The sequence below is a fragment of the Nicotiana tomentosiformis genome, chromosome 2, assembly GCF_000390325.3.
Source record: "Nicotiana tomentosiformis chromosome 2, ASM39032v3, whole genome shotgun sequence".
Classification (NCBI taxonomy): domain Eukaryota; kingdom Viridiplantae; phylum Streptophyta; class Magnoliopsida; order Solanales; family Solanaceae; genus Nicotiana; species Nicotiana tomentosiformis.
This window is the reverse complement of record NC_090813.1, coordinates 177,829,453-177,846,020: the sequence shown is the minus strand read 5'-3', so window position 1 is coordinate 177,846,020 and position 16,568 is coordinate 177,829,453. Positions and strand designations below refer to the sequence as shown.

The following is a 16,568-nucleotide window of genomic DNA, read 5'->3' as shown; positions in this document are numbered from 1 at the left end:
AAATGTTTTCCATCGATGAAGTAATTCTGATATCTTCACTATCATCTACCAAAGGATCGAATTCGAAAGGGGAATGGAATATCAAATAGAAATCACAAACGTCAGCCTCGACCCAACTCGGGAATCAGAAGACTGGTGAAGATGATGAATATGGGGTCCCTCGATCCTTCGTGGTCCCCGATGATTCTGACACTACCCAATCAACGGTCAAAGAACTGGAGCAAATCAAGCTAGCCGAACATCTGCCCGAACGAAAGGTATACCTGGGCACGGGGTTAAATCCCGAGCTCAGGAAAAAGCTTATTCAATTTCTTATAACTAACATGAACTATTTCGTCTGGTCCCATCTTGACATGATAGGGATCCCACCAGAAGTAACTACTCATAGACTAAGCTTGGATCCGAAATTCCATCTGGTAAAGCATAAAAGAAGGCCCCAGTCCGAGGTTAAACATGCCTTCATCAAAGACGAGGTAACCAAACTTCTTAAAATAGGATCCATTCGAGAAGTAAAATACCCCGAATGGCTAGCAAATGTGGTGGTAGTCCCTAAAAGGGGAAACAAACTTAGAATGTGTAGATTATAAAGACCTGAATAAAGCATTCCCTAAGGATTCTTTTCCTTTGCCTAATATCGATTGTATGATCGATGCCATTGCCGGCCATGAGACTCTCAATTTTCTCGATGCCTACTCTGGGTACAACCAGATACAGATGAACCTAGAGGACTAAGAAAAGACCTCGTTCATCACTAAGTAAGGTACCTACTGTTATAACGTAATGCCATTCGGTCTAAAAAATGCTGGTGCAACTTATCAATGCCTAGTAAACTGAATGTTTGAAAAACAAATAGGAAAATCAATTGAAGTTTATATTGATGACATGTTAGTTAAGTCCCTGCGAGCAGAGGACCATTTAAAGCATTTGCAGGAAACATTCAACATACTAAGAGAGTACAATATGAAACTCAACCATGAAAAATGTGCATTCGGGGTTGGCTCGGGCAAGTTTCTTGGTTTTATTGTATCCAATCGAGGAATCAAGATTAACCCCAACAAAATCAAAACTATCGAGGACATCACAGTAGCAGATAATGTAAAGGTCGTGCAGAGGCTAACGGGACGGCCGCCCTAGAACGATTCATTTCGAGATCCTCAGATAGGAGCCACCGATTTTTCTTACTACTTAAGAAACAAAGCAGCTTTGCATAGACTCCGGAATGCCAGCAGGCTTTGGAGGAGCTGAAGCGGTATTTATCGAGCCCGCCATTTATTCATACCCCGAAAGTGGACGAATAACTTTACTTGTACTCAGCTATCTCGGAGATAGCGGTAAGCGGAGTCCTGGTCCGAGAAGAATGAGGTACGCAATTCCCTATTTATTATGCCAGTTGGACGTTAGGCGAGGCCGAAACTAGGTATCCACACTTAGAAAAATTAGCGCTTGCTTTAATAAGCGCCTATAGGAAACTAAAACCATATTTTCAATGTCATCCGATACATGTTGTAACAACTTATCCTCTTTGGAGTATTTTGCACAAACCCAAGCTTTCAGGTCGATTGGCTAAATGGGCCATAGAAATCGGCGGGTATGATATTGAGTACCGACCCCGAACCGCTATCAAATCTCAAATCTTGGCGGATTTCATGGCTGACTTTACGCCGGCCCTCGTACCCGAGATTGAGAAAGAACTATTGATAAAATCGGATACCTCCTCGGGAGTCTGGACCCTCTTTACGGACGGTGCCTCGAACGCAAAGGGGTCCGGAATAGGCATCGTACTAAAATCACCCATAGGTAATATAGTTAGACAGTCTATCAGAACTGCAAAATTGACTAACAATGAGGCCGAGTATGAGGCCATGATTGCAAGTCTCGAACTAGCCAGAAGTTTGGGAGAAGAAGTCGTAGAGGCTAAGTGTGATTCCCTAATCGTGGTCAACTAGGTTAACGGGACTTTCGAAGTCCGAGATGATCGAATGCAGAGATACTTGGATAAATTACAGGTGACTCTATATCAATTTAAGGAATGGACTTTGCAGCATGTACCCCGAGAACAAAATAGGGAGGTCGATGCCCTTGCAAACTTAGGCTCAGCGGTCGAAGATGATGAACTCAACTCGGGGACTATCGTACAACTCATAAGATCGGTGATCAAAGAAGGTCACGCCGAGCTAAACTCCATAACTCTGACCTAGGATTGGAGAAACAAATATATAGAATACTTCAAGAACGGGAAACTTCCTTCAGATCCAAAGGAATAGAGAGCTTTGCGCATAAAGGTAGCACTGTTCACCCTGTCCGAAGACGGTAAGCTGTTTAGAAGGACGTTCGATGGACCATTGGCAATATGCTTTGGACCAGGAGATACTGATTATATCTTACGGGAAATTCACGAGGGCACTTGTGAAAACCATTTCGGTGCCGATTCGCTGGTTGGCAAAGCAATCAGAGCAGGGTATTATTGGAACGATATGGGCAAAGATGTAAGGGAGTTCGTTCGAAAATGCGACAAATGCCAAAGACATACGCCCATGATTCATCAACCCGGGGAACTACTCCACTTAGTCCTATCTCCATGGCCTTTCATAAAATGGGGAATGGACATTATCGGCCCACTCCCGTCGTCCCCAGGTAAAGCTCAGTTTATTTTGTTTATGACTGATTATTTCTCTAAATGGGTTGAAGCACAGGCTTTCGAGAAAGTCAGAGAAAAAGAAGTGATAGATTTTATTTGGGACCACATCATATGTCGATTCGGAATGCCATCTGAGATTGTATGTGATAATGGAAAACAATTCATCGGCAGCAAAGTAACTAAATTTCTCGAGGATCACAAGATCAAAAGGATCCTATCAACTCCGTACAATCCCAGCGGAAACAGGCAAGATGAATCGACCAATAAAACCATCATCCAAAATCTTAAGAAAAGATTGACCAACGCCAAAGGAAAATGGAGAGAAATACTCCCCGAGGTCCTATGGGCATATCGCACAACATCGAAATCCAGTACCGGAGCAATGCCATTCTCATTGGTCTATGGCGCCGAAGCTCTGATCCCGGTTGAGGTCGGAGAACCTAGCATCAGGTTTTGATATGCAACAAAGGAGTCGAATAACGAGACCATGAACACGAGCCTAGAATTATTGGATAAAAGACGAGAAACCGCTCTCATCCGATTAGCCACCCAAAACAGCGGATCGAAAGATACCACAATCGAAGAACCAATCTTCGATATTTTAAAATCGGGGACTTGGTACTAAGGAAAGTCACCCTCAACACCCGAAATCCAAATGAAGGGAAACTGGGTCCGAACTGGGAAGGACCATATCAGGTTCTCGAAATCGTTGGAAAGGGATCCTACAAGCTCGGCGTGATAAACGGCAAACAACTACCGAGAAATTGGAACGTATCACACCTAAACCGATACTACTGCTGAGGTACGACCTTACCATGTTCATTTGTATTTCAAAATTAACCCTTGCAGGTGATCGACCAGAAATAGGGATGGATTATTCGACTCGAAGCCTTTAGGCCTGAAAGCACGCGTTGCACTCTTTTTCCCTTAGACCGGTTTTGTCCCAAATGGGTTTTTCGGCAAGGTTTTTAATAAGGCAATCATTGATCTTGCTAACTTAGAACAATTCAACAGTATCCGAGGCTTCTTTACAATCAACCTCGAATACTAGTGGGCATTACCCTCGAAAATATATCAAGTTCTATTATTAAGTTCGATGGAAGAAAGTTACTTCATGGCAATAGGGTCTCGATAGGAAAAATTGTAAGGGCCAACTGGTCAAACGAACCATGTCTGTGTAGTTTGCTTGAGCCCTGGCACAAAACATGAACACATGTATAATGACTTATAAAGAGAAATATATTCTTTACCGATATCTTGTATCTCGAAAAAGTTTCTTCTATTTCGTGATCAATTATGCAAACGGGCTTAAGGGCCAACCATTACCCCATAAATCAGGGACTACCAACCGAAAAATCAACGAGATCCAGCACCATAAAACCTATGGACTACATTAATTCAGGTTCGAGCAAACACTCACTCGACCATAAAGCATAAGGGCTAACATTACTTCGAGTTCGAGTAAGCACTCACTCGACCATAAAGCCTAAGGGCTACATCAGTTCGAGTTCGAGCAAACACTCACTTGACCATAAAGCCTAAGGGCTACGTTACTTCGAGTTCTAGTAAACACTCACTCGACCATAAAGCCTAAGGGCTACATTACTTCGAGTTCGAGTAAACACTCACTCGACCATAAAGCCTAAGGGATACATTACTTTGAGTTTGAGTAAACACTCACTTGACCATAAAGCCTAAGGGCTACATCAGTTAGAGTTCGAGCAAACATTCACTCTACCATAAAGCTTAAGGGCTACGTTACTTCGAGTTCGAGTAAACACTCACTCGACCATAAAGCCTAAGAGCATCTCTTAATTCGAGTTCGAGCAAACACTCACTCGACCATAAAGCCTAAGGGCTACATTACTTTCGAGCAAACATTCACTCGACCATTAAGCCTAAGGGCTACACTAATTCGAGATCGAGCAAACACTCACTCGACCATAAAGCGTAAGGGCTACTCTTAATTCGAGTTCGAGCAAACACTCACTCGACTGTAAAGCCTAAGGGCTACATTACTTCGCATTCGAGTAAAAACTCGCTCGACCATAAAGCCTAAGGGCTACTCTTAATTTGAGTTCGAGCAAATACTCACTCGACCATAAAGCCAAAGGGCTACATTACTTTGAGTTCGAGTAAACACTCACTCATAAAGCCTAAGGGCTACATTAATTCGAGTTTGAGAAATCACTCACTCGACCATAAAGCCTAAGGGCTACATCTATTCGAGCAAACACTCACACGACTATTGAGCCTAAGGGCTGTTTTCATTTCGAGTTCAGGCAAATGCTCACTCGACCAATAAGCCTAAGGGCTACTCTTGATTCGAGTTCGAGACAAAAGGTGGATAATAACGACCCTTGAAAACCCTAATGGATATGGAATCGTTCGAACTCTCGAGAAAATCCCTTATTCATTGCTAAGGCACAACAAATTTTATATTATCAAACAACGACCGTATCGACCTAATTTAAGAGCCTAAAGGGCCATCTTATTTTTGAGTTCGAGAAATCATCCTCACTCAATCAAACCCTAAGGGTCACCCTACTCCGAGTTCGAGCAAGTACTCACTCGACTATAAAAAATATACTAGTCCGACTTCGATCAAATTGCCTAAAGCCTCGAACTTATGAACAAAATTTTCATAAGGCATGAATGAAACAAAATTTTCACAAGGCATAAAATGAAATAAAGGCAAGTCGGAAAAGAAAGAGATCTTTATATATATATGAAGATATTTACATGGTCAGATCAGGACCCTACACAAAAGATCAAAAATGAAAAATCCTAAGGTTCCTGATTTTCTCCGGGGGAAGTTTCTTCTCCATCGAGGTCCTCCCCGCTCTCGGACCCTCTTTTGCTCTCGTCATCATCGTCATCATCATCGGAGGCCAGTGTTGCAGCTTCGGTTTCATGCTCTCTAGCCTTTTTTATCTCGTCGGCAAGATCAAAACCCCGAGCGTGGATCTCCTCGAGGGTTTCCCTCCGAGATTGGCATTTGGCGAGTTCAACAATCCAATATGCTCGATTTTGAGCGGTCTCGGCTGCCTCTCTCACTTTTACTTGAGCGGCTTCAGCATCGGCCCAATAGACGGCCACGATCTCCTCTGCCTCGGCCTTTGCCTTTTCAGCTTCAGACTTGGCCTTTGTAAGTTCGGAAGCCAACTGGGCCTCGAGCTCCTCTAACTTCTTCGCCTGAATTGAGCTTTTCTCTTTCATGCCTCGAAGCTGACTTTCGGCCGATGACAATTGGGATAAAGCAGTCTCTTTTTCTACAACAAAGCGGTCCATACCTTCTTTCCAACCCAAGGTCTCCACCTTCATCATATCGACCTCCTCAAGGAGTTGCCCGATCATATCGATCTTCTGCTGCAGTTCTGAGATTGAAATGTTAGCCACCGCTCCCGAATCGAGCCCGTGATCTTTTAAGATTTTTATTACCTGCTCGATCAGGTCGGACTGATCTTGGTGAGTCTTGGCCAACTCGGCTCGGAGGTCCCTGATCTCCTCTTCTTTTTGCCCACAAAGAAGTTTAAGGGCATTTCTCTCCTATGTGAGTCCTCAGAGGTCGGCTTCGTACCAACTCAGCTCAGCTCGAGACAGAGAAAATGCTTCCCTATGAAGCGTTGAGGCCTACACAGAAAGAAGAAAAGAAGTTAAGACAGGAAGAGAAAAATGAACACAAGGGTAATACCAACATGGGGAGTTAAGGCTTACCCGTTTCAGAGCTTATTGCGCTTCGTTGAAAAGGCTCGATACCTCGCCCGAGTCCTTCCTCGAGACCTCCAAGTCGCTCGGACCGGTAGTATCTTTGACCCCAGTAAAGTAATCATAAAAGAGATCCTCCCTTCCTTGGACTCCTTCGATAGAGAGGGTCTTCAAGGCCCGAGCCTCTTGAATCATCTCATCGGAAAACGAGCGGAGCATCGGGGAGCCTCCAATTTCTATTGCCCCAAGTGGATCACTCAGGACATTCTTTACATCTTGAGGGACCTCGAAACCAGCCCCTACAGTCGTACCCACCGTTAGCTCATTATGGTGGGAGGTATCTTCAACTCTCGATGACTCGGGGACTTCGCCCAAGTCTCTTCCCGAGACCCCCCTTATTTTGAGACGGAATATCTGCAGACTTCACCGATTCAATGGCTTTCAAGGCCTCGGTGCTCATTCCCACTCGGGCTACCAGCCCGGAGTCGTCTTCATCCCTTAGACGCCGAATAGAGTCTTCGGTCAGGAGGATGATGTTCTTCCTCGGCTTACGAGATGCCCTCTTCTTAGGCTCAGGATCCTCGGAGGTTGAGATTATTTTCCTCTTTCTGTCCTTTGCCGGTTTCGGTGCCGGGATCGAAGTCTCTCCCTCACCAGATAAGGGCCTCATGACAACATCTTTGCCAAGGCCTGTATAAAAGAAAATTAAGTAAGAAATGCTTCAAACAAAATCGTCAAAGACGTAGAAAAGGGGCTTACCATGAGTTTTGGCCTCCCATCGGCCCTTTGATAGATTGCGCAATGAGCACTCGACATACGTAGAGGTCGAAGCTAGGCCCTGAACCCAGCTCTTGAGGTTGGGAATTGCACTGGGCATCCAAGCGATCGCTACATCATGGAAAAGGATATCGATGAGAAGAAGCAAAGGAGAAAAACAATTAATAGGAACTAACTGGGGGATTGTACTTACGCTTCATGTTCCATTTCTCGGGAAATGACATCTTCTCAGCCGGGATTAGGTCAGAAGTCCTCACTCGAACGAACCGGCACATCCGTCCTCGGTCCTTATCCTCGCCTATGCTCGAGAGCAGCACTTTGGTAGCCCGACACTGGAGTTTTATTAACTTGCCTCGATAGAGGTGTGGGCTGTACAACCTGATGAGGTGGTCGAGGGTGAAAGGCATCCCTACGACTTTGCTCACGAAGAAGCGGATCAGAATAACAATTAGCCAAAAAGAAAGATGGATTTGGCCTAGGATTATTTGGTATTGGCGGCAAAAATCAATGACAAAGGGGTCGAGGGGGGCCCAACATGAAAGGGTAAGTGTAAATACTTAAAAACCCTTTCACATGGGTGGTAATATCTTCTTCGGAAGCCGGGATCACCACTTCTTTGTTCTCCCAGTTGCAATATTTTCTTACCTATTTAAAGTATCCCTCAGTTATCGAGCACATATACCTCGATACTGGCTCGCATCGACCGGAAACCGACGAGGCTTTGTCGGTCTTAAAATCAGAAGTGAGAACACACCCCCCGGGAACGCACTCCTCAGGTCGTGGCTCCACCGGTGTTTTGTCGTTGGCCGGCCGCGATGAAGAAGCGTTTTCTTTTTGAGGAATAGTTTTTGACATTTTCGCCATTTTAGATTTGAAGATTAAAAATAGAGGGAGATGATAAGATTTGGTGTTCTAAGAAGAGGTTAGCAGTAAAAATCGCAGATTTGCAGATGAAGAACCTGGAAGATGGAAAAAAGAACTTAGTAGATGGAGATTGGAAATTTAAAAGTAAAAAATGGTGAAGAGGGGTGCTATTTATAAATTTGGTGATGACGGTTCAATATCAGCAGTGGCCGACCATCGTCTGACGTACATTTAATGCCTTGGTAACTGAATCGACGGGACATTTATCACGTACGTCATGGCCGGACTCGATGTAGACGTCAGTGTGTATATAGTCATGTCATTGAAAAATCATATCGTTTCTCGCCATATTCTTTCCGAGAAATGAGGGGACTATCTGTATACGGTCAAATCCGAGTTTGGCTTTCGTGTAATTAGTCGAGATTGGAACGTGATGAACCGAGGGTCGTCATTGTAACATTGAGATTAGAAGTAAAGCCAGGTTATTGAGCTTAAGATACCGAGTTCGAGTCAATATCGAGCTATGACATGTAGTGTTACTGAGCTCAAGAGACGGAGATCGATCAATACCGAGCTCCAGTCAATATCGAGCTCGAGATCCAGAGATCGGCTGATATCGAGATCGACCAAGATCGAGCTAAGAGACAAAGAGCCGTTGTAGCCGCACCAGAGAGAAAATCTCGGCGAAAATTAAGGAAAAGCTAACCAACTAATCTATCATGGGATCCCCATTATGTATTTTTTATTATATCCAAAGTAGGATTCTTCCACTATATTAAGAGTGGGTATTATTTCTGTAAAGACAGATTGAACATCTGGAGAAAAGATCAAAATATTCATACACTCTCACACTTCAAAGATTATTACACCAATATATATAGAGAGAGAGATTATCCTTTCTTGAGCTTTGGATATGGATTCATCTTGCTCGTTTATAAATCTTGCTCGTTTATAAATCATTCTCTAATCAATTTGGTTTGTATTTCTTTCCTTTTTGCAATAAACATTCGATATATTTCTACTTATCTTTTCGATTTGTACCAATTTATATCACGTGTCTTTAAAACCGCGTATAAATTCAACTCTATCCGTTTTTCGGGTAAACAGAAATTGCTAGACTGTAAATTAGAGAACGTGACTAGCCGTACACATAAATGAATGTATGTAGCAAAAGAAAGGAAAAAGATTACTACTTTTTGTTTCCATAAACGGGGACTTAATACAGAACATTCTTTTAATACAGGACACTGTTTGTTTAACTAATTGTAGCAAATAAGTAAAACCTTATACCTACCTTTGTAAAAAAAAAATAAAAAAATTTGAGAAGCAAAAAGAGGTAATAGCAACAGTACAAGACCAAAATTCCACCCCATTCCATCCTTCCAAATATGACTCAAGGAAAGAGCTTAATTAACGCCTATGATTAGACCGAATACAGTCATTTACCTTTTATATAGCATTAAAATAAAATGTTTTAAGGTAAATATATATATATATATATATATATTAAAATAATTACACAATCATATTGTTTAACTTGTAATGATAGGTCAGTGTCTATTTTTACCAAGTTTACCTGAAATTATTTTTAAAGTGACATGATTAGGAAAATACTTTAATTAATATAAACGTTAGTACAATAACTTCCTCTTTTATAAAATTCCTTTACTAGGAATTTGTTTGGAATTTTCATTTATTAGACGGTGCTAGTTAGTTCATTTTTTCTTCTCCAATAAAAAACACGATCATTTTTTCTTCTCCAATAAAAAACACGACTTATCATATTTTTCATTCTTGGATAAGCTGTAGCCACCATATTATTAACAGAGACATCTCCATATTATCATATTTAGAATTGAGAAACGCAAAAAAAAAAAAAAAAAAAAAAAAAAATTCGAAATTAGATTGATTAAATTTTCGGTTTACTATAATTGTGTATTATTTCCAGCAGGATAATCTGATTTATGAAACTTGAAAAGTATTAAACAAACAAAACCGTGTAAAAGTACAGCTTGCTTTTATATTCACATACTGAGAAAAAAAGGGGCTATTATTTTCAAACTCAATGGAATATTTAAGGAAAATCTAACTGGATTTACTCATTGACTATATGATTTATTGTACTATTTATGAAAGAGAAAGGAGTACTTACATGAGTATATCTATACGTGTAGAGAGAAAAAAAGAGAACCAATTTCCCCGAGAAGGAAAAGGGTTTAATCACTTTTAGCCCTCAATCGAAATTATTTATATTCAGTAGTTGTAATTTTTTTTATAAAATTTATACATTTTTGTATATAATATAAATAAATATTTTTATATATACAAAAAATATATTTTCTCAAGAAATAAAAAATTGAGTAAATCTATATAAGTAGAGACTAGAGAGACAGAGACAAGAAAGAAAATGTGAATTTTTTTTATTTTTTAAAAAAAGATTATGTTATGGAAGGTCTTTAATAAGATTCCATAATAAATTTGCCTTTCCATGATGGGGATTGGTTGGTCTATACCGCACCTTCTTTCGTCCTGTTTGGTTTAAGTTTCCTTCTATATAATACATAGTGCAAACTCTCTTCTTATAAAACTTCCTCTCATTAACTTTTTAAGATTACCTTTCTATAGTTTTCTCTTCTTCTTTGCAAGTTCAAAGAGTGTCTAACTCAAGAGAGAAAATGGAGCAATTGGATTCTTTATGGATTTACCAAGAGGTAGGAATCATTATTTACTCTCTTGTTTTTGTAGTGTCTCAGTTCATTTCCTCTTAATTAAAATCATTTCCTCCTTCTGTTATTAATGCATCATTTACTTCTGGAAACCATAATCTTTTTTTGGGTTCTTTTCTTCAATAAGTTTTCTTGTGTTCAATTCATACTTCTCTTCAAAGAAAAGTGTCACTAAAGATTCTCTCTGTTTCTGTGAGTAAAGGTTCTTTAATGGACTGCGGTTAATTTTACTAAACAACATTGATTTGGCAAATGCTGAACATAAGTAAATGGTGTTTGAGTTCTCTTTTTTCCTAGTCTGATGATTATATAAAACTGCACTGAGATGAGACGGACTTAAATAGAGCGACAGTGAGAGTTTATATAGCCGACTATAACTTGCCGGAAATGAAGTTTAGTTGTTGTTGTCTTAGTGACTTACTGCATTTTTTTTTTGTTGGGTAAAAGTGGTGCAATACCATTTTCTCCTAGTTGAGAACATGTTCCTGTTAAGGACTTCCAAAAGTAGGAGTAGAATTTTAGTAAATTTCAAGAATTCATCATAGAGGGCCCCTTGCACCATATGTTTTTTAATATAAAGTATCCAAAGTTGAACCATGGTTTACATTCACTTTTCTAATTTTAAAAGTTTTGGAGTTGACTGATATGTTTCATTACCTAACTAATGGGCTCTGTCTATGGTTTGTTTCACTATTACTCCTAACTTTGAATAACTTATTCACATAATAATAACTACTGATATAATCAAATTCTGTTAAATTACATCCATGATATTTATGATCTTTCATGAGTGTGAACATGGCTAAATATTTTGTTTCTGGAGGGGCAACCGGTGAACAAGTCAGCCCGCGTTCACGTTGGATTTGGGAAAGAGCCGCACCCCCAAGGGATAATAATGTAGACATTCTACCCAAATGAAAGCATTAGTGGTTGCTTCCACGGCTTGTACTCATAACCTATAAGGTCATATGTAGACAATTTTACCGTTGCTCTAAGGCTCCCCTGCGCTTTGTTTCTGTAAAGGAATTAAATTCTTGAGTGATTTTCTCTGACTTATATTTTGATAATTTTTGCAGACTCCGGAAGAAATGAGACAGAAGCTTCTATACACTAGTCTTGAACTTGAAAAACTGAAAATGGAAGCAAGTGAAGAAAAGAGAAAGAACAATGAATATGTGAAGCAATTAATACAACTTACAAAGATGGCTTATCAAGAAAGAGATGAAGCAAGAGATCAACTTCAGAAACTAGTCAACAAAATCAATCAGGCTGATTTGCTCAATACCCCTTCTCAAATCCAAGTTGATTGTTCACTATTTAAGGTCACGAAAGCAAATTCAAGCACTATTGAATCGAATAGTCTCACTGAAACATACAATTATCAATCACAGAATTCATCCCCCGTCGAGTCCTTTTTGGATGCTGTTACATCCCCTGAGCTTTCCAACATCAATGTGGCTGATTCAAATGCAATGCCATTTGTAAACCACCCTCTCGTTCCGGTTTCATACACCGTTGTACCTCAAGAAATGGCAAAAGTTGATCTTGATTTGGCCTCGTTGGCTATTGAAAGTCTTGTTAAGGGAAAGACTTTGCCTCAACAAGGGAAATTCCTTCAGGCTGTTCTTGAATCAGGGCCACTTTTGCAAACACTACTTGTAGCCGGACCGCTTCCTAGATGGCGTAATCCGCCTCAGTTTCAGCCATTACATATTCCACCAGTTTCAATTAAAGGTTGTGAAGCTGGTATTGTCACTCAGAATAATGCTGCAAATTCTAGTCATCTTGTTTTACCACTCAATCCTCAGCCTTACTTTGAGATGACTTGTGGATCATCTCAAATGTTGTCACCTTATTTAGGATATCAGAGATTGGTATCTGCAGGTGAAAACTGTAACAGTTTTGTTCACCTGGACAAGAGACAAAGGTTGCAGTGAGAGAAGCTGAAACATGCTTATGCTTCTGATTTTTGTATAAATTCTGATTTTAATTGAAATAGCTATAACTTGATGAAATAGTTGAAGGAAAGAGTAGTTTAAATTTCTTTGTCAGACCTTAAGCTCTTCATTTATAGTGATTCTAATATATTGTGCCTAAAAGACATCCTGGTGATTTATATAATCTGTGTAATGCAAAGAGTTCGCGCAACGGAATGTATCGACAAACTAAGGACGTTTCTGATACAGATATCAGGTCCTATTGAAGCTATTGTAGTAGCTCCTGATTTAATTTTGCACCTTCTAACATCTTGAGTTTAGTATTCTCCTAGAACTTTTTCCCGATTTTTTGTTCGAGAAAACTTTCCTCTTAGATTCTTTCCCTCGTTTTTCTTTTATTTTGGACATTCAGACGTTCATGCAAAATATAGGCTAGACAAGTGGTACACTGAACACCAACAAAAGACTCCTTAAAGCTGAAAGCAATTCTTGAAATGCATTCTTCTCATAATTAAGTAAAGGAACTAGGAGTAGGACAGTTCATTTTTAAAAATGTTCTTCATTTGAAAGAATCGAATGTCTTATACTTAAAATCTTCACCAACCTTCCTCGTATATTATGCATTCACTACCAATAAATCAGTTCAAAAAGAATGAAGAGCAAACCAGAGGGAATAATACTAGAGATTGTGCAAATTGCTTAGGTGAATTTGAAGAAGGTGAATGGGTGAAACATTTGCCTAATTGCCCTAATGCCTTGCATGTTTCCTGCATTGACACTTGGTTTCAAATTCATTCCAGCTGCCCACTATGCAAATCAAATGCATATAACAAGCTATGGACACATTTACTGGTAACTCTAAGAAGGGAAGGTTTCCATCATGAAAGATGAGCAGACTACCAGGACATCAGGTCACATATACTACATAATCCTTCTCTTGGCAATGGCTGGTCTACAATTTTGATATTGTTGGTTCTAAGTTGAGAGATTTAGGACAAACTCCGAGCAGTTTGAAAGAAAATATTTTCTTTCGAGAAAACAAGTCAGGTGTTTGGTTGCTCCACCAAAAGAGGAAAATTCATCGCGCTTATAAGCTGAAGTAAAACATTCAAATTTACTACTCAAGTATTTTATTTGACTTACAATTTTTTCTCTATTTACTTATTGGTCCATGAAAGCCTCCCCTCTCTAAGGGATATTTATCTTGGTTCTGACATTTGCCCCGCCACGTAGACAAACAAAAGAACCAAATTTACCCCTAAACTATCGAATTGATTTATATATACTCTACGCAATAATTTAAAGATGCCCATGTCTAATTGAAAATGATCAAATATACCCCTGAATAATTGAAAATGGTCTAAATATACCCTTTGTGACTTACTAATTTTTCCATAGTGGGAAACCGTTAGCGAGAGGGGCATATTTGAGATGAAAGGTAATGGTGAGGGATCCTATGGACAGCTAGGTAAACGGATGTCAAATGTGATGACCCGATAGGTCATTTACTAGCCTTATTTTATGTGTTTCGAGATCTCTCATAGTTTCATTTGATGTTTATTCATTTGCGTGCGTAGTCCGTATTATTTTTCGAAAAGATTTTATAAACTTTTTGAAGAAAATATAATTTTTGACTTGAAATAAGGTTAGAGCTGACCAGGGTCATGTGGTAAACGACCTCTGATCGGTGTTTTGACGATTCTGGTAGGTTCGTATGATATTTTTGGATTTATGCGCACGTTTCGTTGGGTTCCGGGGTGACCCGAGCGTATTTCGACACATTATGTGAAAAATTATGAAAATTAATTTTTCAAATTGAAATCTTGAGTTTTGATGATCGATTCTTGTTATTTGATGTTATTTTGATGATTTGAGGTAGCGAGCGAGTTTGGATGGTTTAAGAATAGTTGTTGTGCTTTAGTTGCTGGTATTGAACTGCAGGTCTCGCATTTGCGAGGACCTGTTCGCAAATGTGCACTCCGCTTTTGCGGTAATGGGTTGGGCTGGGCAATCTTCGCATTTGCGAAGAAATGTTCGCAATTGCGGACATACCAGGATCGCTTTTGCGATGGTTTGGTCGCTTTTGTGACTGGGCACTAGACTTAGACAGGTTCGCAAATGCGAACTTTTGATCGCATTTGCGATGAAGGGGTGACTCGCAAATGCGATGTTTTGTCTCATTTGCGATCAATGTGTCACATTTGCGGACATCGCATTTGCAAACAAGTGTTCGCAAATGCGACGTCTGCAACTGGGTAAAAGAGGGAAAAACAAGATTTAGCTCATTTTACACCATTTTTCAACCCCAAAACACTCTAAAGGCATTTTTTGAAGAACTTTTTCTTTCCAAATTCATTGGTAAGATTCTTTAACTAGTTTTCAATCAATTTCAATTACTTTTCATGAGTTTTCAAATATCAAATTTAAGAATTTCATGTTAGAAATTAGGGATTTTGAGTAAAATTTAAGGATTTTGTAAAATTGAGGTAGAATTTCGACAAATCACATATCCGAGCCCGAGGATGAATGGGTAATCAGGATTTGGTTCGGATCTAGAATTTTGACCAAGTAAGCCCGAGGTTAACTTTTGTTGACTTTTTCAATTTCATTAAAGATTGAACTTTTTTCACTCGTGGGTAGTTTCTAAAGCTTATTTTGGATTGTTTGAATGATATTTGACTATATTCGGTTTGTTTGAAGGCTTGTTCTAAAGGAAAAGTCGTGGTTGATTATTAATTTAATTACGAAAAGAGGTAAGTGTCGTATTTAACTTTGACTTGAGGGAATTAGGACTTGTATGGTCTATTTTCAACGTGAATTATATGTGGGGATGACGTATATGTGAGGTGATGAGTGTATATGCATAATCATGGGTTAAAGCATGCGGGTTGAGTTATTTATCTTCATGTCATTAGTTATACCATGTTATATCTCGTTATTTGCCTTGGTTGCTAATGTCATTAACTGTTATTTATGCTTTATTTGTTATTTTTCATTCAACTGTTACTTGTTTTTGTTGCTTATTCCTTGATCAATATTTGCTTACCTCCTATATGCTTTCACCTATACTAGTTAGATATTTTTACTATTATAAGCACGTAATTTTTGACCCGCGTAATTTTTAAAAGTAATATTTTAAAAATATTTATTTATTTCCATTTTAATAGGAATTCAGTCAACTTTTAGTTTTAATTTTAAAACATAAGTTTAAAAACACAAAATTAGTTTTTAATATATATATATATAACACTTAAAAAATACCAAAAATATTTTTATTTTAATATATAGATCACTTTAATAGTTTATTCTTATTAATTAGTATATTTTGATAGTATTTTTATTTTTATTTTTATTTTTGTTCAATAAGAAAGAATTAAGTTTGGGCCAATTGGGAGCTCATTTTGAATTTTAGTGGCCCAGCAAGACAAATGTCCATTCCTCCCAATCTCTTTTAGCCCAAACCTTTTCTCACCCATCAAACCCCTCCCTTAATCATAGCCATTAATCTACTTTCATCCAAGGGCCAATACTCACTCCCCACTATAATATAAAAACTAAATTAACACCCAAAAACCCTAGGCTAATTCACCCACTTCAGACACAAAAAACGGCAGCCATCACCTTTCTCCAACTCCAAAATTCCAGCTGTTTCCCCTCCCTTCTTCAGATTTTGATCGTCTCATTAGCTACACATAAACACACACACGATAGATTTGAGAGAATAGAGGTCAGCTGCCGCTACCCCCCCCAATCACTCTCCATCTCTCTTTTCTTGTCACTGCTCATCAGCTGCTGGCCAGCCACCATGGCAACAACTACCAAACCATCCCTAAACAGTCCAAAAACAGCCAAAACAGTCGATGTTAAGTGAGGTCTCCGTTCAAATTTCGGCGAGATTTTTCCGCCGAGTTTTCTGTC

General features: G+C 39.2%; 2 protein-coding genes across 3 annotated transcripts; one reads left to right on the top strand and one right to left on the bottom strand.

Annotated features, from left to right (window-relative positions):
• Window positions 1-5,425: 5,425 nt before the first annotated feature.
• LOC138906162 (uncharacterized) lies at window positions 5,426-5,962 on the bottom strand. Its single transcript, XM_070194687.1, has one exon. It carries the CDS (start codon window positions 5,960-5,962, stop codon window positions 5,426-5,428), a length of 537 nt encoding a protein of 178 aa, XP_070050788.1.
• A 4,608-nt stretch (window positions 5,963-10,570) lies between these two features.
• On the top strand, window positions 10,571-12,834 carry LOC104096540 (uncharacterized). 2 transcript variants are annotated; one of them, XM_009602923.4, is made up of 2 exons: window positions 10,571-10,698; window positions 11,790-12,834. In XM_009602923.4, exons 1-2 carry the CDS (start codon window positions 10,663-10,665, stop codon window positions 12,648-12,650), a joined length of 897 nt encoding a protein of 298 aa, XP_009601218.1. In that variant the 5' UTR covers window positions 10,571-10,662; the 3' UTR covers window positions 12,651-12,834. The 2 variants fall into 2 exon arrangements, with proteins under 2 accessions (XP_009601218.1, XP_009601219.1); XM_009602924.4 differs by lacking the exon at window positions 10,571-10,698 and adding an exon at window positions 10,735-11,676.
• Window positions 12,835-16,568: the final 3,734 nt, after the last annotated feature.

Excerpts from the sequence above, each read along its gene's own strand:
- LOC138906162 (XM_070194687.1), bottom strand. The coding sequence starts at position 5,962 with ATGAAGGTGGAGACCTTGGGTTGGAAAGAAGGTATGGACCGCTTTGTT.
- LOC104096540 (XM_009602923.4), top strand. The coding sequence starts at position 10,663 with ATGGAGCAATTGGATTCTTTATGGATTTACCAAGAG. Across the intron at positions 10,699-11,789 it reads CTTTATGGATTTACCAAGAG|ACTCCGGAAGAAATGAGACA; the intron begins GTAGGAATCATT and ends TAATTTTTGCAG.